The 25347-nt window shown below is 39.3% G+C and overlaps 1 protein-coding gene across 1 annotated transcript in view; it reads right to left on the bottom strand.

The window, feature by feature from the left end:
• The window catches only part of EXOC4 (exocyst complex component 4), a 735341-nt gene that overhangs the window by 523134 nt on the left and 186860 nt on the right, over positions 1–25347 (bottom strand). Inside the window, exons 8-9 of the mRNA XM_035021134.1 lie at positions 20059–20204; positions 15554–15642 (exon numbers count right to left, since the gene is read on the bottom strand). Of these exons, the coding sequence (XP_034877025.1) occupies positions 15554–15642; positions 20059–20204 (235 nt within the window). The remainder of the gene's footprint in view (positions 1–15553; positions 15643–20058; positions 20205–25347) is intronic.

Here is a 25347-nt window from a genome sequence, read left to right as displayed (position 1 = left end):
AGCCTTCTACCATCAATAAGATTACATTAAAAAATTCACAAGCCACCATGAGATACCACCGCACACCCACTAGAATGTCTGAAATTAGAAAGACTGACAATACCAAGTGTTGGCATATACTGCTGGTGGAAATATGAAATGATACTCTCACTTTAAAAAACTAGCAGCTTCTTAAAAAGTTAAGCATACACCTACCACAGGACCCCCAATTCTACTCCTAAGTATTCCCAAGAGAATTGAAAATTTATGTGCCACACCAAGACTTGTACACGAATGTATACAGCAGCATTATTCACAATAACCAAAACCTGGAAACAACCCAAACACACATCAACAGCTAGAAGGATAAACAATGTGGTATATCATATCTCTATTGTGGTATATCCATACAACAGAGTACCACTCAAAAGTAAAAAAGAAACAAATTACTGATAGATGCAGTAACATGGATAAATGTCAAAATCATTATGTTCTCAAAGAAGCCAGTCACAAAGCTGTATACTACATGAGTCTATTTATATAAAATTTAGAAATTACAAGCTAAACCATTGGAACAAATCATGTCAGTAGTTACCCAAGGCTGGGAATTAGAGAGAGAGATGGTCTACAAAAGGGCAAAAGGAAACTCTTGAGTGATGAAAATGCTTGGTATCATGACAGGTAAACACATCTATCAAAACTCAATGAATTGTTCATTTTAAGTGAATGTGGCTTATTGTATGTAAATTATCTCAATAAAAGAGAAAAATACACAAGCTATTTCAAATGCAGGTTATTTTGCAAACCCTATATAATAAACTCCATGACATTAATTGTTCAACTCTATCATTTATCAGTTGTGTGACTTTGGTCAAGTTACTTAACCTCTACGAGCCATGGTTTTCTTAGCCATAAAGAATCAGAAAATAAGGCCTCCTTTACAAAATGATTCTGAGAGTCAAGTGATAATTATCCCATGTACTCCAAAAAAACGATATCTCAGTAACTTCACTCTCTTCTCTCAAATACTAGTTTCCCTTAACTTCCTTCCTAACATAATTTAATCTGTGATAGATTCATGTATCCCCTCAAGTATTACTAATATATTGAAAAAAGTTCTAAGCTTGAAAAGACCTAAACTTCTATCTAGCTCACCGTTTGGTTAATGTGTAAACTGAATTTCTTTTCATTTGTAAAAATCATGAATATTTATTGGGTGTTTACTATAGACGCCAGACACTGTATGAGGAAATTGAGATGTAAGGTAAACTCAACCAACACGGTGCCTGTCAGCTTGGAACTTAGGATAAATAATGAACGTACATTTTACATAAACAATAAGAAAACACGGAGTAATTATAAGCATGCCATGTGCTACAAATGAGAAAGCTAACCTAGTCGGGTAGGGTAGGGAGGGATTTAAAAAAACAAAACAAAAAAAGTTTCTGCAAGGAAGTAAGAGTTGAGAGAATAAAAGGAGACACTCCATGTTAAATTTTTTAGAACCTGATTGACACATTGTAAGTACTTAATAAGCATCATTTAAAATCATACAAGGCAGAGAACTACCTTAAAGTTGACAACTAGTTATCAAGGAGAAAGGGAAGATGGGGTGAGCCAACTCCAGATACAGGGAGCAGCACATAAGGAGGCCCCAAGGCCTGAATGGGGATGCATGTCCTGAGAAGCCCAACGTGATCAGAAAGGAGGCCACAAAGAGGCTGTGTGCAATTGGTGCCCAAATCAGGCAGAACATTATTAGGCGTATTAAGGACATGGAACTTGGTACTAAGAGGTATTAAAAAAAAAAAAAAAAAAATCACTGAATATTTTTTAAGTCACTCTGGTTCCAATATAACAAATGATTTGGAAGGATTCAAGGTAGAGGCAGGACCAACCAAGAGATGATGGCAGTTAGAACCTGGGTAGAGGCAAGTCACTTTTAAAAAAATAATGAGTTGATGGGTTTGTAACAGTAGATGGGTTAGGAGACAGTATCAGCAGGATCTGGGAATAGATTAACTGCTTACAGAAAAGGAGGATGACTTTCAGGTTTAGCAACTGGTAAGTCGACAATGCCATTTAATGAAATCAAATACACTGCAAGAAGAGCAGGTTTTGGGGTGGTGGGGAGAAGGGGAGAGCTTGGGTTTGATTTGGACATGTTCAGGGTGGGGTGCTCGAGAGACAGCCCAGTGAGGTAACAGAATCTGTACCACTTTGCCTCAGACAGTTATCATGATGGCGATGGTTTTGTATTGTTGTATATATAAATTATTTTAAATGTTTTTAAGCTGTCATTTCCTACTGTAAAGTCTACAAAACTACAGAAAAACTACTAGACCTTCCATCCTTTCTCAAAGGCCCTCTCAGCTTCCAAATCAAAATCATAGAGAACTGAAAAAAACGGAAGACTGACAGCTAGAATAAATCTGGTTCCTTTCCTTGCTTACAGTAAGAACTATTTTAGCAACTTCTATCCATTAGTCTAAGGAAATTTTTGAGAGTCTCAAAGGGTCAATCATGGAGTATTAAGACTGGGTGGTATATTAGTATTCTATTGACGTGTAGCAAATTACAAGTTTAGCAGCTTAAAATGATACAAATCTATTACCTCACAATTTCTGTGGGTCAGAAGTCCAGGCATAGGTTAGCTGGGTCCTATGCTAAGCGTCTCACTAAAATCTAAAATCAAGGTGTCAACCAGGGCTGCAACCTTATCTGAGGCTCAAGGTCCTCTTCCTAGCTCATTTGGGCTGTTGGCAGAATTCAGGTCCTTTTGGTTGTAGGACTGAGGCCCTTGTTTTCTGGCTGGCTGTTGGAAAGGGGTTCCTCTTGGCTCCCAGAAACCACCTCAGGTACTTGCCATGTAGCCTACTCTTACCACAAGAATTACTTCCTCAAGGCCAGCATCTGCTATTGCTTCTTGTCTCTTTTAAGGACTCACATGGTTAGGTCAGGACCACCAAGGATAATTTCCCTTTTGAATAACTTAAAGACAATCATTAGGGACTTTAATCACCTCTGGAAAATTCCATGACAGTTGCCATATAATGTAACCTAATTGTAGGAGTGACACTCTATCATATTCACAGATCCAGCCCACACACAGGAGGAATTGTAAAAGTTGTGGGTGATTGGGATCATTTTAGAGTTCTGCCCACCACCAGTAGGAATATCAATGATACATGTAATAAAGATATAATTCAAAATAGAAAGCTATTGACCAAAAAGTGGCAAAGAGGAAAGAGAGGAGAAATCTTTATATTCTACCTCAAAAGTTCTAAGAAATTAGTAAGTGATTTCTCGCAAGAAAGGCCACCTGAGAATTCGGGGTAAAAATGTATATACATAATCAGGCCTTTCTAGGAAGAACACAAGGTCACTTCTCTATAAAAAGCTGTACTATAAATCAGTGAATTGGGATATAGCCTGTACACTAAATAATCACATCCAGAAACTCCTGCCAGATCGAGGGGAGGAGAAAAGTAGCACAGTTAGGGAAAGCTCAGAGATTCTTTTTAAAAATGAAAACAACAGAAGCGCCTGGGTGGTGCAGTTGGTTAAGTGCTGACTCTTGGTTTTGGCTTGGGTCGTGATCTCAGGGTTGTGAGATCGATCCCCCTATTAGGTTCTGTGCTCAGCACAGAGTCTGCTTGAGATTCTCTCTCCCTCTCCACCTCGTGCTCATGTTCTCAGTCTCTCTCTCTAAAATAAATGAATCTTAAAAAAAAAAAAAAAAAATGAGAACCATAAGGTAGACTACACATCCACCAGAATGGCAAAAACGTAAGAGGCTGATAAAATCACATTTTAGTGAGAATGTAAAACAACTGAAATTCTCAAGCAATTTCTCATTAATTTCTATAATTGTAAAATGACTATTAGTATCTTCTAAAGTTAAACGTATGACTATCTCATGATAGCCAGCAATTCCACTCCTAGGTATATCCCCAAATGAAATTAGTGTTTATGTACAAAATGGTTTATAGCTGATTTGTCATAGCCCCAAAGTAGACTATTAACAGGAGAATGAATAAATTGTCCTATAATCATACAACAAAATATATAGCAAGAAAAACAAACTGATACATACAATAACATGAACGAATCTCATGGACATCATGTTGAGGAAAAGCAGCCAATACACAAGATGTTGTATGATTCTACCGATACAGTTTTAAAGAATAGGCAAAACTAAGTGACAGCATTATGAATCAGAAGAGTGGCTACCTTGAGGGGGTGGTATTGACTAAGAAGTGGCATGAGAAAGCCTTCTAGGGGCTAGTTACATGGGTGTATCTATATGCAAAAATTTAGCTCTATGTTTAAGGTAAACGTACTTGATATACTATATTGTAGGATAGTCTACTTCAATAAAAAGAGAAATAATAAAATCGTGAGAATAAGAAAATAAGGTAGAAAAACGGAGGAGCAGAAAGGATTCAGTTCATAGGGACTAAAGCTCATATGCTACAGAGAATCTGTTTATATAACATATATTATAAAAGTAATTGAGACAGCTACAAATTTCAAAGTGTCAACAAACAATTATGGCTAAAATCTCAGCAAACACCATCTAAAATTGAGCTAATTGTTCCCTTTGGGCATTATATTTGCCCAAAAATGTCCTAGAAGTGAAGGTATAAAGAGAACCATACTACCATGTAGGTAATAAAGGATTTCAATTTCTTAGGAAATTAAGTCCAAATTCTGTATTTGTTCTGAGGAAACTCTATCTATTGAGTTCATCAGAGTAAACAGTTTAGAAATGATCAGAGACAGCCACTCAATTTAGATGCTAAAGAATTCTTACGGCACAAGATCTTCTTTTGAGAAATTCTTTTTAAGTGATTCAATAAGGTATTCAAGAGGAGTCAGGATTACTGACTCCCAGTAAGAGTCACAGAATCTAGAAAGGGGAGATAATCATAGATGAGTGGTGTGTCCCATCAGCAGCCTCGCTTTTATCTGTCCTCCTCCTGCAACCATGCTGTGGGGAATGATGGTCATAAACAGTTCATTGCTCACCTTCCAAGCCAAGTCAAAAATTTCCCTTTCAGATCAGTCGCCATCTTTTTTTAACTAATTTCAGTCACACACCTTTTATTGTTTTTAAGAATTTATGTTGTTTTCAAAAGATCATTTCCCTTTATGATACTCATCTGAGATCTCTGTTAGCTCTAGGATTTTTTAGGTTAAGAGTTGCAAATTACAAGTTAGAGTATAACTCCTTTCTCTCTGTTTTTGCTTTTACCAGTAGCCAGGAAGTGACTTCAGAATGAAGGTAAGGGGCAGGCAAGAAAGACAACAGTGTTTGTAAAACATCGCCAAATGATCAGATGTAAGGTAGTTAGTTCATAAAGAGAAGGAATGACCTTTCCATTTTAACCTCCTATTTTGCCATATACTAATCCTCCTCAATTATTTACAGACTAAAATGCAGTTAGTGGCACTGAATAGCAAAATGATTTTGAAGAGAAATGGCCACTTTCATTATTGCCATGAGTATTTACCTCTGGGGTGGATATTAAGTGGTAAGAACAGGTCACTAAAAAGTCACTAAGTGCTGCCTACCCAGACCACTGCAGGGGATGCCACTTAACACGACATGATTGCAATGATAACCGATGTAAGCACAGTTTTTCAACACTCTAGAAGAACTTTTGTCAAAGAAGGGAACGGGGGGGGGGGGGGGTGGGGGGAAGAAGTTTCTAAGGACCATTCTAGGAGATTTTACTGGAATGTATTTGTCTATTAGCATGCCTATTCATTCACTAATTTAAAAAAAATCTGTCTCCTTTGTGTGAAGAATGATGCCAGGTGTTGTGGGGGAGGGCATACCCCAGATAAATTAGCAGTATTTAACATTTAATCAGTACTTAATTCATGCCATGCACAGTTCTCAACACTTCAGCCTCACTATGGCCCTATGACATAAGTATATTCAGTTTATAGAAAGTGAAACGGACACACAAAGGAGTCGGTTTGCCCAAAGTCACCCAGGCAGTAAGCCTGACTGCAGAGACCATGCTCTGAACCTCTAACTAGTCCTCAGACTCTGATCTTTAGGAACAGACCAAGTGCTGAGAATCAAGTACCTAGACCTCTGGACTGACTGAGAGTCATAGACATCATTTAACTCCTCTCTATTAACTGAGAAAACCAATTAAGTGACTGGCCACAAAATCACAAAGCAAGATGTTAAGAAAAAAGAATGGTAGCTTGATTTTAGTAATAGAAATACAGGTCCATCTAGGAATAAAAAATAACTGATATTTTTCAGAGAGTTTAAAATGAGCACTCAAATTAATAGATCAACCAAAGCCTAAAAAGGAGAAGGTAATATCTGCAATTTCATAATAATAAAAAAAAGTAAAAAAATAAAATAAAATAAAATAAAAGGAGGAGAGGAGGGAAGGAAGAAAACCCTAGCTCCAACACCAGACTTAGGATGGTGAATGGTGATGGGTAATCAAACACTGCTGAATGTATTAAATATGAGGGAGTCGATAACAGATTTGGTTAGATTAGATGTGGTTAGATTAGACTAGGTAGATTTAAGCAAAACTAAAAGAGAAACATGAAAATATATGCTTTAAAAAAAAAACCTATCTTCACCCCTATCTAACACTCCATAAAAACTACCCTCTTCTTGCATTTTCTATCTTAAATAAAATTATTACCTACCCAAGTCACCAGAATGGAAAACCGGGAATCAGCCAAAATGCCTATCTTTGCTCAAACTCCACACAGAAGGAGCCATCATATCCACCTGATTCTTCCTCGAAATTGGCTTTTGGATCTACTCCCTCCCTCCACCCTCTCTGCTGTTACCTCCTAAAAAGCTGGCATGATCTTATAAGCTCTCACCTGAAATAACAATACAACTTGCCTCACTTCACTCAATTCATCCCCCACAGAGCCCCTGGGATACTTTCTCTAGAATGCAGATTTGATTATGTCATTCTCTTGCTTTAAACCTTTGGAGGACTCCTTATCACCCAGAGGACAAAAACCATGTCTTCTTGCTATTATACCAGTCCTCTGAGACCTGCCCCCCCATCTCCCTTTTCTAAGCCCTATCTTTCCCAACATTCTCTGCTTCAACCCCCAAATACCTACTATCCTATGAAGCTCTCATACGTGGGGGTGTTGTTTCCCATCTTCTCCCTACTTGCGGTGAGTGCCCTTCCCCGGGGTAGGTTAACTCACCTTTCCAATTGCAGTATAAAGATTACTCCTTTGTAACACCTTCTATGACTCCCCCTGGTAACGTTCAGTGTTTTCTCCTCCATGCTCCCAAAAGTATTTATAACATCCATTAAAACTGTGTCTGCTTGCAAGTCTTTTCTTCCATGAAACCTAGAACTCTCCTATATGCAGATGTTCCAGGAACAGGCCTAGAATACAGGTAGCCTAGAAATGTTGACTGTATGTTGTCACCTCTGATATGTCAATTGATATAACAACCCTAAGAAATAGGCAGGGTAAGTGTTGCTAACTTCATTATACAGATGAGCATTCTAGGGCTCAGAAAGGTAACGTGACTTGCCTAGTAAAAGAAGGATGAGTAATAGGTACTCCTTCCACTAAACCACCGTGCTCCCCAAGCTACTCAAAGCACAAACAGCTGCACCAACATTCCACATATGAACATCACTAACCAACTGAACAGGGATATGTAAATTAGTTAACTGGTGCTGAAATCAGACGTTAATGTGCAAACAAACAGGGACTTATTTGAGCTAAGTGGGCATGAATATGCAAATGTACTGGCTGCAATTCAGTAGATGTCATCACAATTCTAGGAATGAACATCCTATATTATGACTATTACAATATTCATGTAGCATTCATACATACTATCATATATTACTGTAATATGGGCTTTTTGAGTTTAAAATTGTGGTGAAGCCAAAAGTAACTTGATGCATATTTTCATCCACACAATTACAAGCTGGAAATCAGATGTGAGCACACAGAACTCTGCAATCTCCATACACAACCAAGCTGCCATTTGCAGTCCAAGCTGAACAAGGTACTCTGGAATTAGGTTAGGCTGGTCCTTCATGATCTGGCCCCTGCCAATATCTCCACCCAAATCTACCTTGCACAGCCTAATACACTACAATAGTTGTATTTAAAACAGTTGTGTTTCCTACAAAAATTTTAATAAAGGGGCATAGTTATACCATTTGAATACCCCTCAGAAAATCCTGAGCTTTTACTCAGGTGTAACATGACTTTTACTTTCCTATCATCACCAGGACACCATTGGTTCTATCAATTCTTAACCTCTTGGCTATCATGAACAATGGCCCAAGCCATTCTCAACAGCTTTAGTGGTCCCTTCTATTATCTCTGGTTCCTGAAAGTAACAAATTATAATCAGTAGTGGTCTGTATACATAAACTGGTTTCCTTAAGAGAAAAAGTTAGAGAAGCCTGGGTGGTGCAGTCAGTTGAACATCTGACTCTTGGTTTTGGCTCAGGTCATGATCTTAGGGTCGTGGAATCGAGCCCCGTGTCCACGCTCAGTGCAGAATCTGCTTGAGATTCTCTCCTCTCCCTCTACCCCTCACCCCCTAGTGTTTTCTCTAAAACAAACAAATCTTAAAAAAAAAAAAAAGTTATATCCGTCTAACTCATGTTATGAAACGAGAAAAGTGTATATGCTTACACTTCCATACATTTATCCCTGCCATGTTCACTGTCTGAAATGCCCACCCCTCTTTTATCTGCAAAGCTTCTCTTCATCTTTTATAAGCAGCTTGAAACTTAAATACTTATGAAAGCCTCCCTGCCTTCCCAGCACTGTATACACATCTCAGTTACAGATCTACACAATTCCATCATAATGCGTATCACAGTGCTGTGATCACTTGTTTGCATGTTGGATTAATCAGGATATAAGCAGGGCTATAAGCAACAGAGAACCAAATATATATATATTTTATATTTAAAAAAAACCTTTTAACTCAAGTATTATATAAAGAGAGATGCCTATATGTTATCACTTTTCAATCTCAAATATGTATCTCACTTAACAGTATTCACTCTTTTCCCGTATCTGCCTGGGTGAATGAATAAATGGGTAGAACAAAGTTTCTTAAAAATAAGGTTATAGGTCATCAACTAGTTCTGCATGATGACCAAGGATCACTTCTCAAGAGTGAGGCTCACAGGCTTTCCTAAGGCTCTGTGAAAGCTGCTTTCCACCCTCAGGATCTGCTGTCTGTCCCATGACCCCTAGGCTCCTCCACACGGCTCAGATACCAATGGTTTGTCCAAGAGGACTTTGTATGAACTACAGTTCTTCAGAAAATAAACCCATGTCATAAATTAAACCAGAAACAAAGAACATCTGTAAGTAAAATAAATATCTACACTGCAACAATTATGGCAAAGAGGTGATACACTCAGTGACAATCCTGGCGTAACAATACTTTTATTTCCTAAATGATTTGAAATAATGCATTAGTCTGTTCACGACCCTAGGAAAATATATTTATTACTTTACTACTTCTTGGGAATATATAGAGAAATTAGCATTTATAAAAATTCTATTAGAATTTCATTATGAGACAAATCTTCCATATGAGAAGTTAAGATCAGTATTTTAAAAAAGCAAGAACATAAATATATAAAAGGAAGGGGAATCAATTTTTATATGCTATTTTAGAACCTAAAACAGAACAGATAACTATGAAAGATTAAGGTTATTTTGAAATAGTTATATGCAATTTTAAGAAGTAAAAATACATTTTTTCATGTCCCCTGCATATTGCTACACAGTTATTAACAAAGTCATTATGCAAAATTTAAGACTACAAAGAATTTTCTAATCGTATTTCAAGATATAAAGCTTTACAAGTGCTTCTTATATTTAAGGCTGTGGAACAAACGCGCGGAATGAGTATAAAATTGCTGTACCTCACTTCAGCCAAAATGTCCTTGAAAATGTGTGCATAAATGAAATCTTGCTTTAAATGCTCCATTATATAAAAGCTTGCTATTTGAGAGACTCCTATTATAAATCCTTTTGTAAAAAAGGATAATCAACTCATGGCTAATGTATTTCAAATATCACTCTACCTTAAGGCAAGGTACCTCCAAAAAGATTAATTACATACGATATCATTAAGTATTCACAACCCCAGTCACCAACAACCCATTAGAGAGAAAAACTCAGAAAATTCAGGTCAGGCCAGTATAAGAACCCAGTTTTCCCTGATGCCAGTACTTCCATATTTACCATGTAAAGCAAATCCTCTTAGAGAAGTCAATTCTCAAGTGGTTGGAGCTTTACAGAGTATCTAAATGTCAGGGCTATAGAAATGCCACTCATTAGACTAACGGGAATAAAAACAGCACTCTAAAGGTAATATTATTGAGTACAAACAGAAGTACTATGTAGCCCCAAGACAGAAAAGAAACTGTAATCAAAACTGAGTATACATTTCTGCTTGGATCACAATTAAGTGCTCTTCCCCTTCGTGAGTTTTATTATCTTAAAAATGAATGAAGAAGACAAATCGCAGGACTCCTACTCTGTTAAACTTCCCACTAGGCTTTCTCAAATAAGTAGGCCTGTACCTACAAATAAGGAGATACTGAGGATAGAGGCTTCCTCCACCCTATACTTTTTTTTTTTTTTAAAGATTTTATTTATTTATTTGACAGAGAGAGACACAGCGAGAGAGGGAACACAAGCAGGGGGAGTGGGAGAGGGAGAAGCAGGCTTCCCGCTGAGCAGGGAGCCCGATGCGGGGCTCGATCCCAGGACCCTGGGACCATGACCTGAGCCGAAGGCAGACGCTTAACGACTGAGCCACCCAGGCGCCCCCATCCTATACTTTTTGAGTGCTTAATTCAAGCCAAGCATTGTCCCAGGCACTGGAATGCACTAATGAATAAGACTTGCATTATGGGAATTCAGAGGCAAGTGTAGAAAATTACCAAGAGAGAAAGACATGTAGAAATTAAGGATTATGAGGAAAATAAAATAACATGTGATAAAGTATGATAGGATGGCAGTGGGGAGTGGGCAGGATGTTGGAAGAGGTCAGGAAACAATAACAAGATTTGGGCAGGAGACGTACATCTGGAAGTCACCTGCACCTAGGTGCTAAGCAAAACTTAAGTCTGAGCTGAGACATCGGGGGAGAGTCTACAGAGTGAGCACAGGTAAGGTCCCAGGACTAAACCTCGGGACACTCTAACACGTGGAGGAAAAAAGGAACATGGCTGGCCAGAAGATCAAGTGAGATGAACACAGGGAAGCAAACACTAAATCTGCCAAGATGGTGATCGCTGGTGACCCTGACAGGAGCCAACTCAGGGGAACAGTGAGACTGGAGAGGGGGGCAGAAAACAAGAGCTAATGAAGTCGGTGCAGTTCTCCCAATTCCTCCATGTTAAATTTTTTAAAGCACCATTTTAATTTAAATCAATTACAGCTATTGTAGTTTTTCCAGAGTTTTAATATCTAATTGTATAGTCACAATATCCCCCCTAAAGTAGTCAGAATTGATAACAGCTCTATTTTTCAAATGAGAAAACCATGGCACAGTGGGACTGAGTAACCTAAGACCTTATTTTGGTCACGAGCAGCAGTATTTTGAGGTTTTTTTTAAACCCTCATGAGATAACATGTTCATCAGTTATCTTATCCTCCCAAAGAATCCCACGTTAAACCTGAGAAGTCATATTCAAGTTAAATGTTCATTAGCTATACTATCTTTCTAACCTGTAGCACAGCCGTCTAAGCAGGACAATGAAGCAGTGGAGAGGCTCAAAGCAACAGGAGGTCTCTGATTAATGGAGATGCACAAGTTAGATTTCCACCTGTTATCTTGCACACTTTGAAACGGCACCCCCACCTCCTCGGCCCAATTGCCAACAGCAGTACCTGAATGGAGCCAACTGAGATGGGTTGAGGATACCAAAGAAATCTCATTTTTACACTCTTGCTTCCCCTTGTGTGTTGTTAGGTTGAGTAACGTTTTTAATTGCATGATGAATTGAAAATGTGGCAGAAACTTAACTTTTATAAAATTTGAGCTTTTTACTGTTACTTTGATGGTCTTTCTGGTGGATTTTCTTTGCCACAGAAGGAAAAGTTGACCTCTGAACCAAACCACTGGGAAGCGAAGCCCGCAGCTATGTGGCTTCTTCTGCCAGCCTCTTAGGATTTGACTGAACTATTCAATTATACCTTTTCAAGGATAAACTGAAATGCAGATCTCACTGTGGTCCTTGGACAAGTCAGATGAATAGAGTAACTGAAAAAGGCTGGCCGTTTTTTAATGGTATTAAAATAGGTGTGATTTTCCCCTTTTCCTGCTGAACTGTTAAAAGCATTCATCAGAGACACTTTTGCTCCTCAATGAAATACCATCAAACTTTTACAAAAACTCATCAGCTGAGCTATTCTCTCACCATGCATGTGATCTGTCAGCTCAGCTAAATTATTTTTTAATGAGTATTATGAACATGATAGGTTTGCTGACTACTTTCTTCCCTGTAACCAGAGATAAATCCTCCTATTTTGCTGAACACTGGTAAGTAAAATATACTATCGCATTTGGTTCCGTATTTCAATTAACTTTCCGAAAAACGAGAAGGTTCCTAGTTAGATTATAGAGATTCTTCAATTAACCACCCTCACAGAATGAACCTCCTCCATAACGTAGTTGGATTTACACATGTCTTTCAATTATATACAGCAGTCCTGTCCTAGGCCAGACAGCTCAGTGGCAACATTCCTACTTAATGAAACTACATATGACTGCAGAGAACAAACACAGATCTACACGCAGCCTCTACTTCTCCCCAACTTAGAAACTAATAGAACCTACAAAGCCAATACTGGCTCTCAGTGACCACATCTCCCTTTGGGGCCCTTCCTATCTCTCCACGGTAAGCCCTCTATCCCACGTTTGATGTCAACTGTCCTCATTTGTTCTGTCGCTGAGTCAGTCAGTATTTATTGAATATTTACCATACCAGGCACTGTGCTAATGATAGGAAATAAAATTGTATTTCTCTCCTGAACTTAGAGTTTCGTGGTAGGCTCAAACAAGTGAGCACTGATCTGCAACACAGTGTGGAAAGTGCTCAGAACGGGAATGTTACAGATGCGGTAGGAGAACACCGCAGGGGCCACAATCTGAGAGGGAAAATGGGGGGGAACAGTCACCAGACTAAGTGACAACTAAATTTAAGTTGGAAAGCAGAGTAGGATTTAGCTAAAGGGACAGAGAAGGAGTACAAAAGCTGAAGTGCTAGGACTGAGCAAGAACAACGGGGCTGGAGAAGGAAGACGACATAACGCTTCCTATTCGGTCGGCACTTCTCTAAACACTGCTCATCGCTTACCTCAACATGGCTTTCACAACAACCTCGTGGGGTGGGGTAGGTACTATTATTTCTGTCTCCATTTAGGGATAAGGAAACCAAGGCACAGAGGTAAGAAAACTAGTCAATGGGGAGCTAGATTGTAATCTGGGCCCAGAACCATCTCCTCTTCATTGCTTTTTTTCAGGCTCTCTCCAGAGATCGTGGACCACCAGGGCCACGGCCGGAAAAGCCATTCTGCATGGCTGAGAGTGCAGAGCACTCGCTATTCTCACTAACAAAAAAGAAGAAAGAGTCTACCACTAGTCGTCTGTCTTGGTTGACTAATTATGCTCAAAGCTGAATGAATGACAGGTTGCACTGCTGTCCTGTTAATTATGTGGTCTACCTTTTCATCTCTACGAGTCGAACAAAAGGCTTCCTTGTGGTGAGGATGTTGATATGAAGGGGGGCTGTGCATGTGTCAGAGCAGGGGGTATGCAGGAAGTCTCTGCCCTTTCTCCACTCATCTTTGCTGTGAGCCTAAAACGGTGCTAAAGAATTAAGTGTATTTGATGAATAAAAAGTGAAATGATCTAAAAGAAAAAAAGAAAGGCTTGCTTTGTCCCCAATTAAAGGAATTTCATGTACTACAAACCAAATGGAGAGAAATTATGGAGGTAAATTTAAAGTTTCTTTAAGTTGATTCTGCAATTAAAGTAAGGATACTGAGTACGGAGGATCGCTCTAGCCCTAAATGATCAGCAACAGCCCCTGAGTGGCAGTTCAGGTATGATCAGTCCTATGGGAATGTGTGCTCTGTTACCACCATTTCCTTCCAAGCTTCTCAGTCCACTCTATACTACCACGAGGCAGCTGCTTGCTAGAGCCTGGGTCACCTTCTGCGTTCCCTCCTTGACTTGTTCCAATCCTAACTACCCCCTGTACCCATGTACTTTGGGACTCCAAGATGCATACTTCATGCTTCCAACAATGTAGAGCAACACTACTACTAAATAAAATGTTGGTAGGCTAATTTCCTTTTCCTTATATCCTCAAATATATTGCTAGACTTTTCATTCTGGTAACTATACCCGCGAGCTGTGGAATTATTGTTGTGATACAGGCATGAGAGAGCAGAGCAGCTTCTTTGGGAAAATTTACAGGTATTTAGATTAATGATGAAGGTGGAGGTAGAAATGACTAGGTGGTAGTCCTTAAATCAGAAAGGCTGGTTACTTCATAATGTTTTGAACCATGATAAATCTTGAAAACTAAAATATTTAATTGTGTAGGCTACTCACTGAAAAATATTTCAAGTGCCTCTAAGGCATCTCCCCAAAATGGAAGTGTTCTTATGCATCCCTCATACAGGAAGCCCACAGTTTTAAAATAATTTAAATCATCACTCCCTTCTCTCAACTCCTTGAGCATTTTCATGCACACCATCTTCTTAGTTGTTAGCACTGACTTCCCGATAACATTACTGATATTCATGCCTTACCTTCATAGTTGGATCGTAAGGCTTTTTCTTTCCTTCTACTCAACCTCCATCCCCTCCAATGATGGCAGGCACTTAGCAGGACTTCATAAATCTTTCTTAATTGATTGCATTTACCATGATTAGCATCCTTCTTGTCACAGAAGAAAATGTTATTGGATTTTTAGTTTAATTAAATTTGCTTACGATTTATTTTCTCAAGTATTTTCTTCTACAGATTACAACTCTTTAGTAACCACATATGGGTATCAAATATCCTGTATATCAAAGCTAGCTTGATTACAACATCCCACTTAGAGGCATCTTTCTTCCTTTTAAATAACGACAGAGGCTGCGTTTGCCCTTTTCCCAATCCCACATACTCCTGCTATGTTCCAGAAGGTATGGAAAGCACTAACTAAGTGTAACAGTGACAGCCATAGAAGACTAGCGTTCCCCGAGACTGTGACTGGACTCGTGTCTGCCATGTGTAAGCATGAAGAGACTGGCCTCCTATCTTTTTGCTCTGAGTTCTCATGTGAATGGTAGCAGGTCTATAAACCCTGTGGCCATGGCAATAGTTTTAGCTGTTTGGCAGCAGACGCTGGGAAGTACAGAAGAAACAGATTATCAAGTCTTTAAATCTTTGCTATCTTGAGAGAATCCTGTGAAGGCAAACCGCAAATTCACATGCGCCAAATACTTCAGATCTTCCTCCAGAAACTCATTTTTCCAGAGAAGTTCAATCACCTACCTTGAAGTTCTCCACTGCGACTGTACAGCTCCCGTCTCTGCTCTCGCAAATAGGCACTCATACTGATGGCATGGGAGGAGGACTCAAACCTGAAATGAAATGCAGAATAAACCAAAAGGCAGTCACCCAATAGGCGGCGTCCAGCCATGTATTCCAAAACTATGCCACCCTAGTCTGTGGGGTGCTCCCTAATGTTCCATGACCCAAACATCCTGGCTCTTCCATGACAGGGCCAAAGCAGGCTGCCCCAGACTTGATTTATGAACAATATTCCTGGTTAATGCTCCTCCACAATAGCCTTCGGATCATTTGCTCCTTCTTCATTTCAGCTGACATAACTCTCATCTGTTGCACTTCCTTCTGCCTCCAGACCCTTTGCCAGGATCCCGACGCACACGCAGTAAGGGTATCCTACAGAGTCATTCGAATGGTACAACTATCCAGTTCACGAGGCACCCCAGAAATCCCAGCTCCGCAGGGCGGACATCTTGCTTCTCTAACTCCCCTGGTTAGGGACCTAGCACAGAAGGCATGCTAGCAGTGCTGCTGAATACACCAAAGCAGCAAGGCATCTATGGTCTCCCCTTAAGAGTCCTCAAAAGCATTACAATTTCTAAACGGTTTCTGATCTGCCACCTACAACATGAAATACTCTCAAAACTATCAGGCGACAAAGTGTGTGTTCACCCCACCCCAGGAATCGCTTCAGAGGTCAGCAACATGGAGGACAGGCACATGATATAGAACAGGTTTCTAAAGGTGAAAACAAGAACTCAAGAATGAAAAAAACAAAAGAAAATAAATCACAGTCTTAAGAGGAACTTGCAGGGAAGGGCGGCAGGGGGGTCGGGGGGACGGGCCAGGTAAATTGAAGACCATATCAACAGTAAATCCTTCGACGTGTTAAGAAATTCCATTTCAGACCTGTGGTTTTCAAAGTCAGAGGAACAGGCTGACAGGAGGAATCCTCCTAAGAATGATTTCCACTAAGTGGTAAACAGCAACATCACGAAAGAACAACAGTGATAATGCTTAGGTTTCTGGCACCAAAAAAGGAACGCCACCACTTTCTTAATTACGCCTTCTTTCTCCATTCTTTGACAAGGAAGATGAATGTTAGTCAGAGGGAGACACTTGGGTTTCTTGATCCTCTCTCTACCCCCTGCCAAGAACTGAGAGGGCCCTCACAGCCAGAAGGAAGGCAAAGTACGCAGTCCTTCAAAAGCGCCACCTGCCAGTCCAGTGCAGGAAAGAAGCTGCTGACCTCCAAAAAGCATGCTGACAGCTATTGATCAGAAATGGCAAGGGAAAAAGAAAGAAACTCTTGAGCGAAGAATAGAGAGAACTTAAACACACTTAATTAACCTTGGCTAGGGGCAATTAAAGAGAGTAATGAAGTCCTTCACGGGTGTCATAAAAACAGATTACAGCTCACCCAAATCTTAATCCTTTATGACCTGATGTATTTTTGCTACTCAGGAACCCTCTGTATGTTTGCCACAACTCACAGATTGCTATAATTTTACAGTAAAAGAGGCACTAAAGATGATATGGTCTCGCCTCCTTATTTTATAGCTAAAGGCACAGAGGCCCACTATGACAGGAGACCTGCTCTGGTTCGCACGGTTCATTAATGGTACAACCAAGACCAGAAGCAGGCAAATCTGTAAGAATGGTCTAATTCTGTGTGGGTGATGAGTTTTTATTACTACGCAGTAATAATAAATGTTTAACAATTACTTCATTTATTCAGTTCTAATAATTTATATGTTTTTCAGTATCACAATTTCAGGAATGGCTAAATGTGGAAAAATGTATATGTGGTCTGAGGTTGAAAGTTAAGGGTGATGGTTGAGAGCATGAAATCTCAACACACTGAAACCTGCTTTCTGCAATACGCCTTGATTTACAACAGTGAGTTGAGCTGGGAAGAGAAAGAGAGAGAGAGAGAAGAGAAAGCATGCCAGAGAGCAAGCAAGCAAACAAGCAAGCAAAGCAAAGGCCTAAGTATTAGGCAGCATCTCAGGCCATCTTAGTTAACCACCTTTTTTCTTCCACTATCTTTCCTGTTTGTTGGCAGAGCCCCCATTCTATCTGGGCATTCGGCTTCTTTCCTCCCTCTTCAAACAGCTATGTGCTAAGGAAAAGTGGTTCCTCTCTAGCCCAAGACTATCACCAGAGATGACCCCTGACTGTTTTAAGACAATCACTGTGGTCTGCCAGTGACTGGTTTAGGAATGGGCATAAGACCCAATCCTAAAACCTGAGGAAAACTTACAGAGGGGCTTTGTCGCTGGCAGAAAAGATTAATAAATGGATAACAATTATTAATTAAAAAACCAATCTGAAATGATATAGCCATTTTGTAAGACAGTTTGGCAGTGTCTCACAAAGCTAAACATGACCCTACCATATGATGCAGTAATCATTCTCTTAGGTGTTTATCCAAATGAAGAGAAAACTTACATCTAAACACCTGCACGTTTACAGCAGTTTTATTCACAATGGCCAGAAACTGGAAGTAACCAAGAGGTCTTTCAACAGATGAATGGAAAAAAACCAAGGTACATGCACACAATGGAATATTATTTAACAATACAAAGAGATGAGCTATCAAGCCACAAAAGACATGAAATGCATATTGCTAAGTGAAAGAAGCTCGTCTGAAAAGGCTACATACTCTATGATTCCAACTGTTAGATGTTCTGGAAAAGATAAACTATAGAGACAGTGATTATCAGGGGCTCCGGGGGTGCGGAAAAGAGGGAAGAGTAAGTGGAAAACAGGATGTTGAGGACAGCAAAAATATTCTGTATGATAACGTGATGGTGCATATATGACAGTGAGCATTTACCAAGACGCCCAGAATGTACAACACAAAGAGTGAACTCTAAGGTAAACAATGGACTTTAGTCAATAATGACCAATATCAGTTCATCAGTTGTAACAAATGTACCATATGAACGAACGCAAGGTGTTAACGTAAGTAGAAATTCTGAGGAAGGAGGACATAAGAGATCTCTTTATCTTGCCTGCTTGATTTTTCTGTAAATTGAAAAGTGGTATGAAAAAGAGTCTATTAATTCCCCCCCAAAAAAATTTGCAGAAGAATCCCACCCTTTCCTTGGCATCACCACTATACTGGAGTGGGACCGAAGGCAGAGAGATGAAAGGGTTGGGTCCTGGAGGATACTGCAGTCGAATGACGGACTCCTCTACGTTCCTCCTTACTGTGTGAGGTAAGAACCTTCCAATGGGGTCCTATGTTACCTGGGGACTAAAGCATTTTAACTAATAGTGCGTCTATCCTCTGAACAAAATGGTAAAACGCATAAAAAAAGAATGCATTCAATACACAGAATGCATTTTATTCTAATGCAGGCACACTCAATCTCCTCTCCTCTAGACCACAAGATGAATGCACTGTTGAAACTTTCCATAATGACTAAGAACTCTATAAATCTATGATATAAACAAATCTCAAAAATGAATCAGTAAAAGATACTGGAGCTTCAACTATTCAAAAATAACAAATTCAAAATACAGAGACAATACTTCTGTAGTCACTTTATATGCTTAGATTTACAGGTACAACTGCTTAACCAGTTATCTCCCGACTCCTCAGAAGAACACATCGATTGACAAAGACTTAAATCCTGCTTCTACCAGTTGCTAGCTCTGTGAATTTACTTAAGTTATTTAACCTCGCTTGGGTCTCAAGTTTTTATGTGCAAAAAAGGATTAAAAATAAAACCCCGACCCATAAGGTTGTAATGAGTAAATGAGACAATCCATGAAAATGGCTTCATGCTTTCGCTAGTACTTAGAGAGGATTCAGCATTAGCCGCTACTCCTGCTGCCGAAATCAGACATAATCTGAATTAAATTATGTTTGAGGTCATTTTGAGAAACTCATCTCCCCACAGTAGCTGGTACTTAGTAAGCACTCAGTGGTAGCTGTTGCTGTTGTCACTATTAATGTGAATAATATTAACTGTTAGCTGTTACCAAATGACATACACTTAGGAACATGGCCTGGTGCTGTCAAGTAAGATGGTAATTAGAAAAAAAGAACTTCCAGACTGTTCCTTTATTAAACCAAATAAAATCCAATGCTACTTAGCTAAGGAGATTTGTGTAAACTTCAAGGTTATTTCTTGGCACTTGGGGTTTTTTCAAAAGCTGACATATTTCATTTCATATAGAAGTCCCCAGAAACAACTGGCAAGCTTCATTTCCCTTCATTTTATATAAAACACCACAGGAATAAATTCTAAAAATTTTTATTAAAACTCCTAGATAGTCCATTAACCGTAATCCAAAATAGCCACTTCCCCTTCCAGAAAACAAATGTATACAAAATAAAAAATATATTCACTTCCTATAAGTTTTTTCAAATCAGCTTTAACTGGGTGAAGTACCAGCTGCCAATAAAGTAGAAAGCCACCCTACTTGGATCAAACACTTCTTGACACCTGCTATCTTACCATCAGGGAGATACTTACTTAAAAAGAGAATTTTTTGGCCTTTGAGGTTTCTTCTTGGCAAAGAAGGCTGCAAAATCTCGTCCAGTGCTGGCATAACTTAGTTGAGCTGATGGTTCAGAGGCCGTACGAGTATTTTTCATATCCAAGTACTCAGTCAACAGCATCTGTACAATCAGATAAGCAGTTTAATACACATATTTATGACATGCTACTAAGAAAAGCAATTTAAAATGATGAAAACCTAATTTTAAAATCTCATCCTTGACATTCAGAAGTATATGAACCTAGGTATTCAGACTTCTAGTTGTAGATCTGAGGAAAGATTCATTAAAGCCAGAAAGTCGTCTAATTGCCATCTATACCTAAAACTAAGACTAGGATGTTATTAGGCATTTGAACTTGGAGGTAAAGGGGAACATTTTTAGTGAGGGTCTGCTATGTGCCAGGTACTATGCCAAGTGAGTTAATCAACATTTATGACCCTCGGAACTGCCAATTACAGCAACATCAGCAGCAATGCCATAATATTTACTGAGCGCTTACTATGTTGTAGGGAAGGGGCTAATTTAGATGTATTATCTTATTTAAAGCACAACATCTGATCAAATGAATTCTCAGATTACAGATAAGAAAGTGGTTTAGGGATTGAGGAATGAACCCTGGGGGACTCACTCTCGAGCCCATGTCACACCCCTCACTCAATAGCGAAGGGGATTAAGCGACTCTAGCAAACCTGCTAAGAGGTATCATGAGCCACTGCAGGCTAAGAGGTGCTAACCTACAAATGATTTCTAGGGCCACTGCTCATCTTCAAAGCAAGAAAACCAACAGCTTTTTAAATCACTACTGCCAATGGGTAATGCTTATAAAATCGATCCACTTTACAGCCTCAGAGGATGGGGCTTGGGCTAGAATCAGCTGTTGTATTTTTTTTTTTTTAAGATTTTATTTATTTACTTATTTAAGGGGGGTGCGCAAGCAGGGGTGGGAGGGGGAGAGGGAGGGAATCTCAGGCAGGCTGAGCTTGGAGCTTGACACAGGGCTTGATCTCATGACCCTGAGATCACGACCTAAGCCAAAATCAACAGTCGGACGTTTAACCGACTGAGCCAACCAGGCACCCCAACTGTTGTATTTCTAAGACAAGTGCTCTAAAAAGTTCCCACTGTTGTGAAAGAAAGTAGCAGATCTGGAAGAGAAATCACCATGGTTCCTAAGAATATCCAACCTGGGATTAAAGCACATCAATTCATTTCTGTAATCACTTGCCATATTTAAAATTTTAAGATAACCAAGTGTTACAGTACACGTAAGCAAGCAATTCTACCCATGACTGAAATAAAAGCTCTGCAGACACTCAGGTTTCAGTAACTATTCCTTCCTGTCTGCAGATGTATATTCATTCACTTGCTTATTCATTCAATAAAGTTGTGAGGACCTATTAAACGTTATCATCAAAAAGAATTTATGAAGCACTCTGTGAGCATGATGCTATCCCAAGTTTTAAAGCCAATTATGTCTGTTATGAGCACATACACATTACTTAATATTTATCAAATATCAGACATGTTTAGAAAACGATCCTAATTCAACCTTCCGATCTATGAAGCTAGAGTGACTATATTTTAAGGATGAAGAAACAGATTTAGAGGTTTAAGAAACTAGCCTATATGCATGTGTGGGTACAGGAATTAACGGGAAATCTCTGTACCTTCCCTTCAATTTTGCTGTAAACCTATGTATATGGTCTTAAGAAAAAAAAAAAAATGAAACTAGCCTACGGTCTTATAATTACAGAACAATAGACCAGGATTTCAACCCTGGTGTAGTTGACTCTGGAGCCTGGCTCATGCCCACGACACTCTACTCTTACTGAAAGCATAAAAACTGCCAATGAGAGTGGCTATGGGTGGCAGTAAATGAACTTATTTAATTTTCTGTACAAAGGAAATTTCCCTGGGAAACTATAAAACATATTAACAGATTGGTCAGTGCTTTTTTTTATATATGTTTACGAGGCTACCAGAATATTATTCAGCACAGTGATAAAGTAATATATTGACAAATACGGTCTCTGCTAATACATCATCCAAACTGCCCAAGAGTCAAGGAGAATATTAAATTGGGTCTCAACTTTAGTAACAACTCAACTGAGGGACTTGATGACTTTGTAGATTTGGCACTCAATTACTTGGTAGATCTAGCGCTGATGCTAATAAAGTTTGTGGGAATTTGTGATCAAAAGAAGGCTAGTAAACCAGAACAGAATTTCAAATTGATAGGATCACAGAAAGACGTCTACAAAGGCACTTGTTTCACTCAAGTGTTGGTTTTAACACCAATCAGTATGACAGAAATACGTTTCTACCGAAGTATGAAGATACACTAAACCAGTAATTCTTCTGAGGTACTTCTTGTCCTAGAAATCAATGGATGGTCTTGTACAGTAAAATATTGACTGATCAGGGCCTACCTGACGAGCATCCTTAAAACTCAGGTAATTCAACATCACTGTTCTTTTTCTCCGTGTCAGTAAGTCCTCTTAACTATCACCTCTTACTTTGTTACCTATTCTTATACACTTGCTTCTCCCTTTCTTTTGATAAACACATACTATTTCTACCTTCTTAACCAAAATCTTGCTTTGGTCCTCATTCTCTATAATCTCCCTCCTCTTTTGTCCTTAGGTTCCAAACTTACAAAGCAGCCTTCACACGTATTTCTGTTACCATAATGTGGTTTAGTCCCGATTTCTCTCCCATGCTCCAGTTCCAACTATGTGACTGCACGCTTAATATACTCACACATTTCTCTGATAAAATCAACCCTAAATTCTGAGACCTAAATCCTTTTCCCATAAAATGGGTAATTCCTTCTGTCTTCTTTCTGTGAGTGGTTTCTTATTCTTCCTGGCCTCCAGGTTTAAAACTTCAGAACGGTCTTTGGCTACCTTCCCTCACCTTTGTACCGGTGCAGGAATTAGTTCCCCGGGGCATCAGTCACTCTTTCTCAACTCTCTATTAGTTTGTCCCTACCCATCCATCTGACAGCCACCAACTTAGTTCAACTCATGCAGTTTCTCTCACGGTCTGCTTCTCGTCTCATCTTCTTCCAGTCCCTCCCATACACCATGAACAGAAGGGTTTTCCTAAAACACTGTTGCCAATGTCATCTTAAGGCTAATTTGTTATCTGCATCAATATGACCTCAGTATCTATTCCTGATCATATCTTAAGTCTTCTCAACATGAACCCAGAACTCAAAGAGAATCAACTACTTACCTCTTCCCTGAACATACATGCCTGGGCCCTCTCATTTTTGGAATGCCTGACCTAGATTACTCTCTTTCCTTGATACCCTAACAAACCCATCCCAAAAACAGTTCCAATGTTTTCTCTCCAATGACTCCTTCCCAAGACACTCTAGACCAGCTGTCCCCCTTTCTGAGCTCTACAGTACCCATTTGATGCATCGTTAAACAAGTGTTCATCAAAAACTGCCTGATATGATGACATATCATTTAAGGAAAAGACACCTGACTACCCCAATTTTTATAGTTCTTTACTTTCATCACAGAGCCATGAAACATACCAGAAAATCAAATATATAGAGAGTGAATCACTGAAATTTACAAAATGTGGTAAGAAGCCTTGATGTATATGTTTTTATTTTTTATTTTTGCAGCGGCGGGTGGCGCCGCGGCGTCCCACGGGCCACCGCCGGGGCACGCATCCCCGGGGCACAGCCCCACGCGTGACTCGGCCTCGGCGCGAGCCGCCCCGACAGAGCATAAGGCCGGGATCGCCGGCGGGGATGTATATGTTTTTAATACGCATGTTAGAAATAGTCTCCAAAACAGAATGAGCCCTGTAAATGATTTCTCAGTATAAAAATCATTTATAATACAAGTAAAATTAAAAAGGGATAGCTATGATTTTAATCATAGGCTTTGCCATGTTTGTTTCCTTCACCGTATTCACCTCTTTTTCCTAATATCATTTACCACCAGCTGGAAAATACTGCATTAAAACAGGTAAAGTTTTATTTTGACACCAAATTATAAAAAGTACCTTTTAAATATCTCAAAGAACAAAAAAGCTCCTTTTTCTAAGATGCTTGAAATTTGTCTGAATTAGGTGAAATCTACTACCAAGTCTTGACACAAACATCAGACACCTGGTATTAAAATGTAACCATGTAATTTCTTGGTGATTCCACATCATTGTGGATAATGTACTGCATCTTCTAAATTGTACATAAACATCCTAAACCATTACTTATGAGTTCAAATTTCCATTTTTATGAAAGGAAATAAGCCACACATGTTGTCTTTTGCCTGGGGAAAATCACCCAAGACTGGAATTCTGGCTGAGAGGGTGGAGTTCCATGGTTACAAGCATGGCAAGCAGAGTCCACTGTGTAAGGGGTCATTATATATGATAGCAAACATAACTTGCCCATAGAAAACCTACAGAAGATTATCGCATGTTCTTGCTGACTCTAAATTCCTTCATATCTTTTCTCTTTTTAAATACAGGGAATTCCTGTAATAAAAGTCAAAGTTTGGGGTGCCTGAGTGGCCCAGTTGTTAAGCGTCTGCCTTCGGCTCAGGTCATGATCCCATGGTCCTGGGATCGAGCCCTGCATCAGGCTCCCTGCTCCACGGGAAGCCTGCTTCTCCCTCTCCCACTCCCCCTGCTTGTGTTCCCTCTCTCACTGTCTCTCTCTCTGTCAAATAAATAAATAAAATCTTAAAAACAGTCAAAGTTTATGGGTGTTTTAAGTTCAACTTCAAAGGTATTAATTTATAAAACCAAAGATAAGAATTATGAAAACATGGTTGGAAAGCACCAGGGTATCTATATATCCCAGTGATATTATGATTCACTGTATCTTTTGAGTACCTGGTATGTTAGATGGTTCTGCAGTAGAAGCCAAGAAATATAATGCTTTAAATAAAGAACATACAAATTGGGGTGGTCAGGCATCTCTTCTGCTATAATATTTGATTAGCAGTTGCTAAGATACTAGTCAGAAATCTCATGATGTATAAAGCAGGGCCAAGATTTTGAGATTTAGAACTTGCTTAACATTGGTAACATCATTCTAAATGAACCCCTCAGTTACCATTCAACCTTCTTTATTTAAAATACTGCTTGTGGCTGTTTATGTCATACACCAAGAGCTTCCTAAAAATAAATATGGAATTTACCAGCTTACAGTGAACACATCTCCTGTCTTCAGCTCCTACATTAATCTAAGTAGAAACATCCAGATCCTTCTAGGTAGTTAATATGGTAAATCCCT

Source organism: Mirounga leonina, unplaced genomic scaffold (genome assembly GCF_011800145.1).
Source record: "Mirounga leonina isolate KUSES-001 unplaced genomic scaffold, KU_Mleo_1.0 Mir_174, whole genome shotgun sequence".
Lineage (NCBI taxonomy): Eukaryota > Metazoa > Chordata > Mammalia > Carnivora > Phocidae > Mirounga > Mirounga leonina.
The sequence above is the reverse complement of the archived record's forward strand: the minus strand, read 5'-3'. Positions and strand labels throughout refer to the sequence as shown.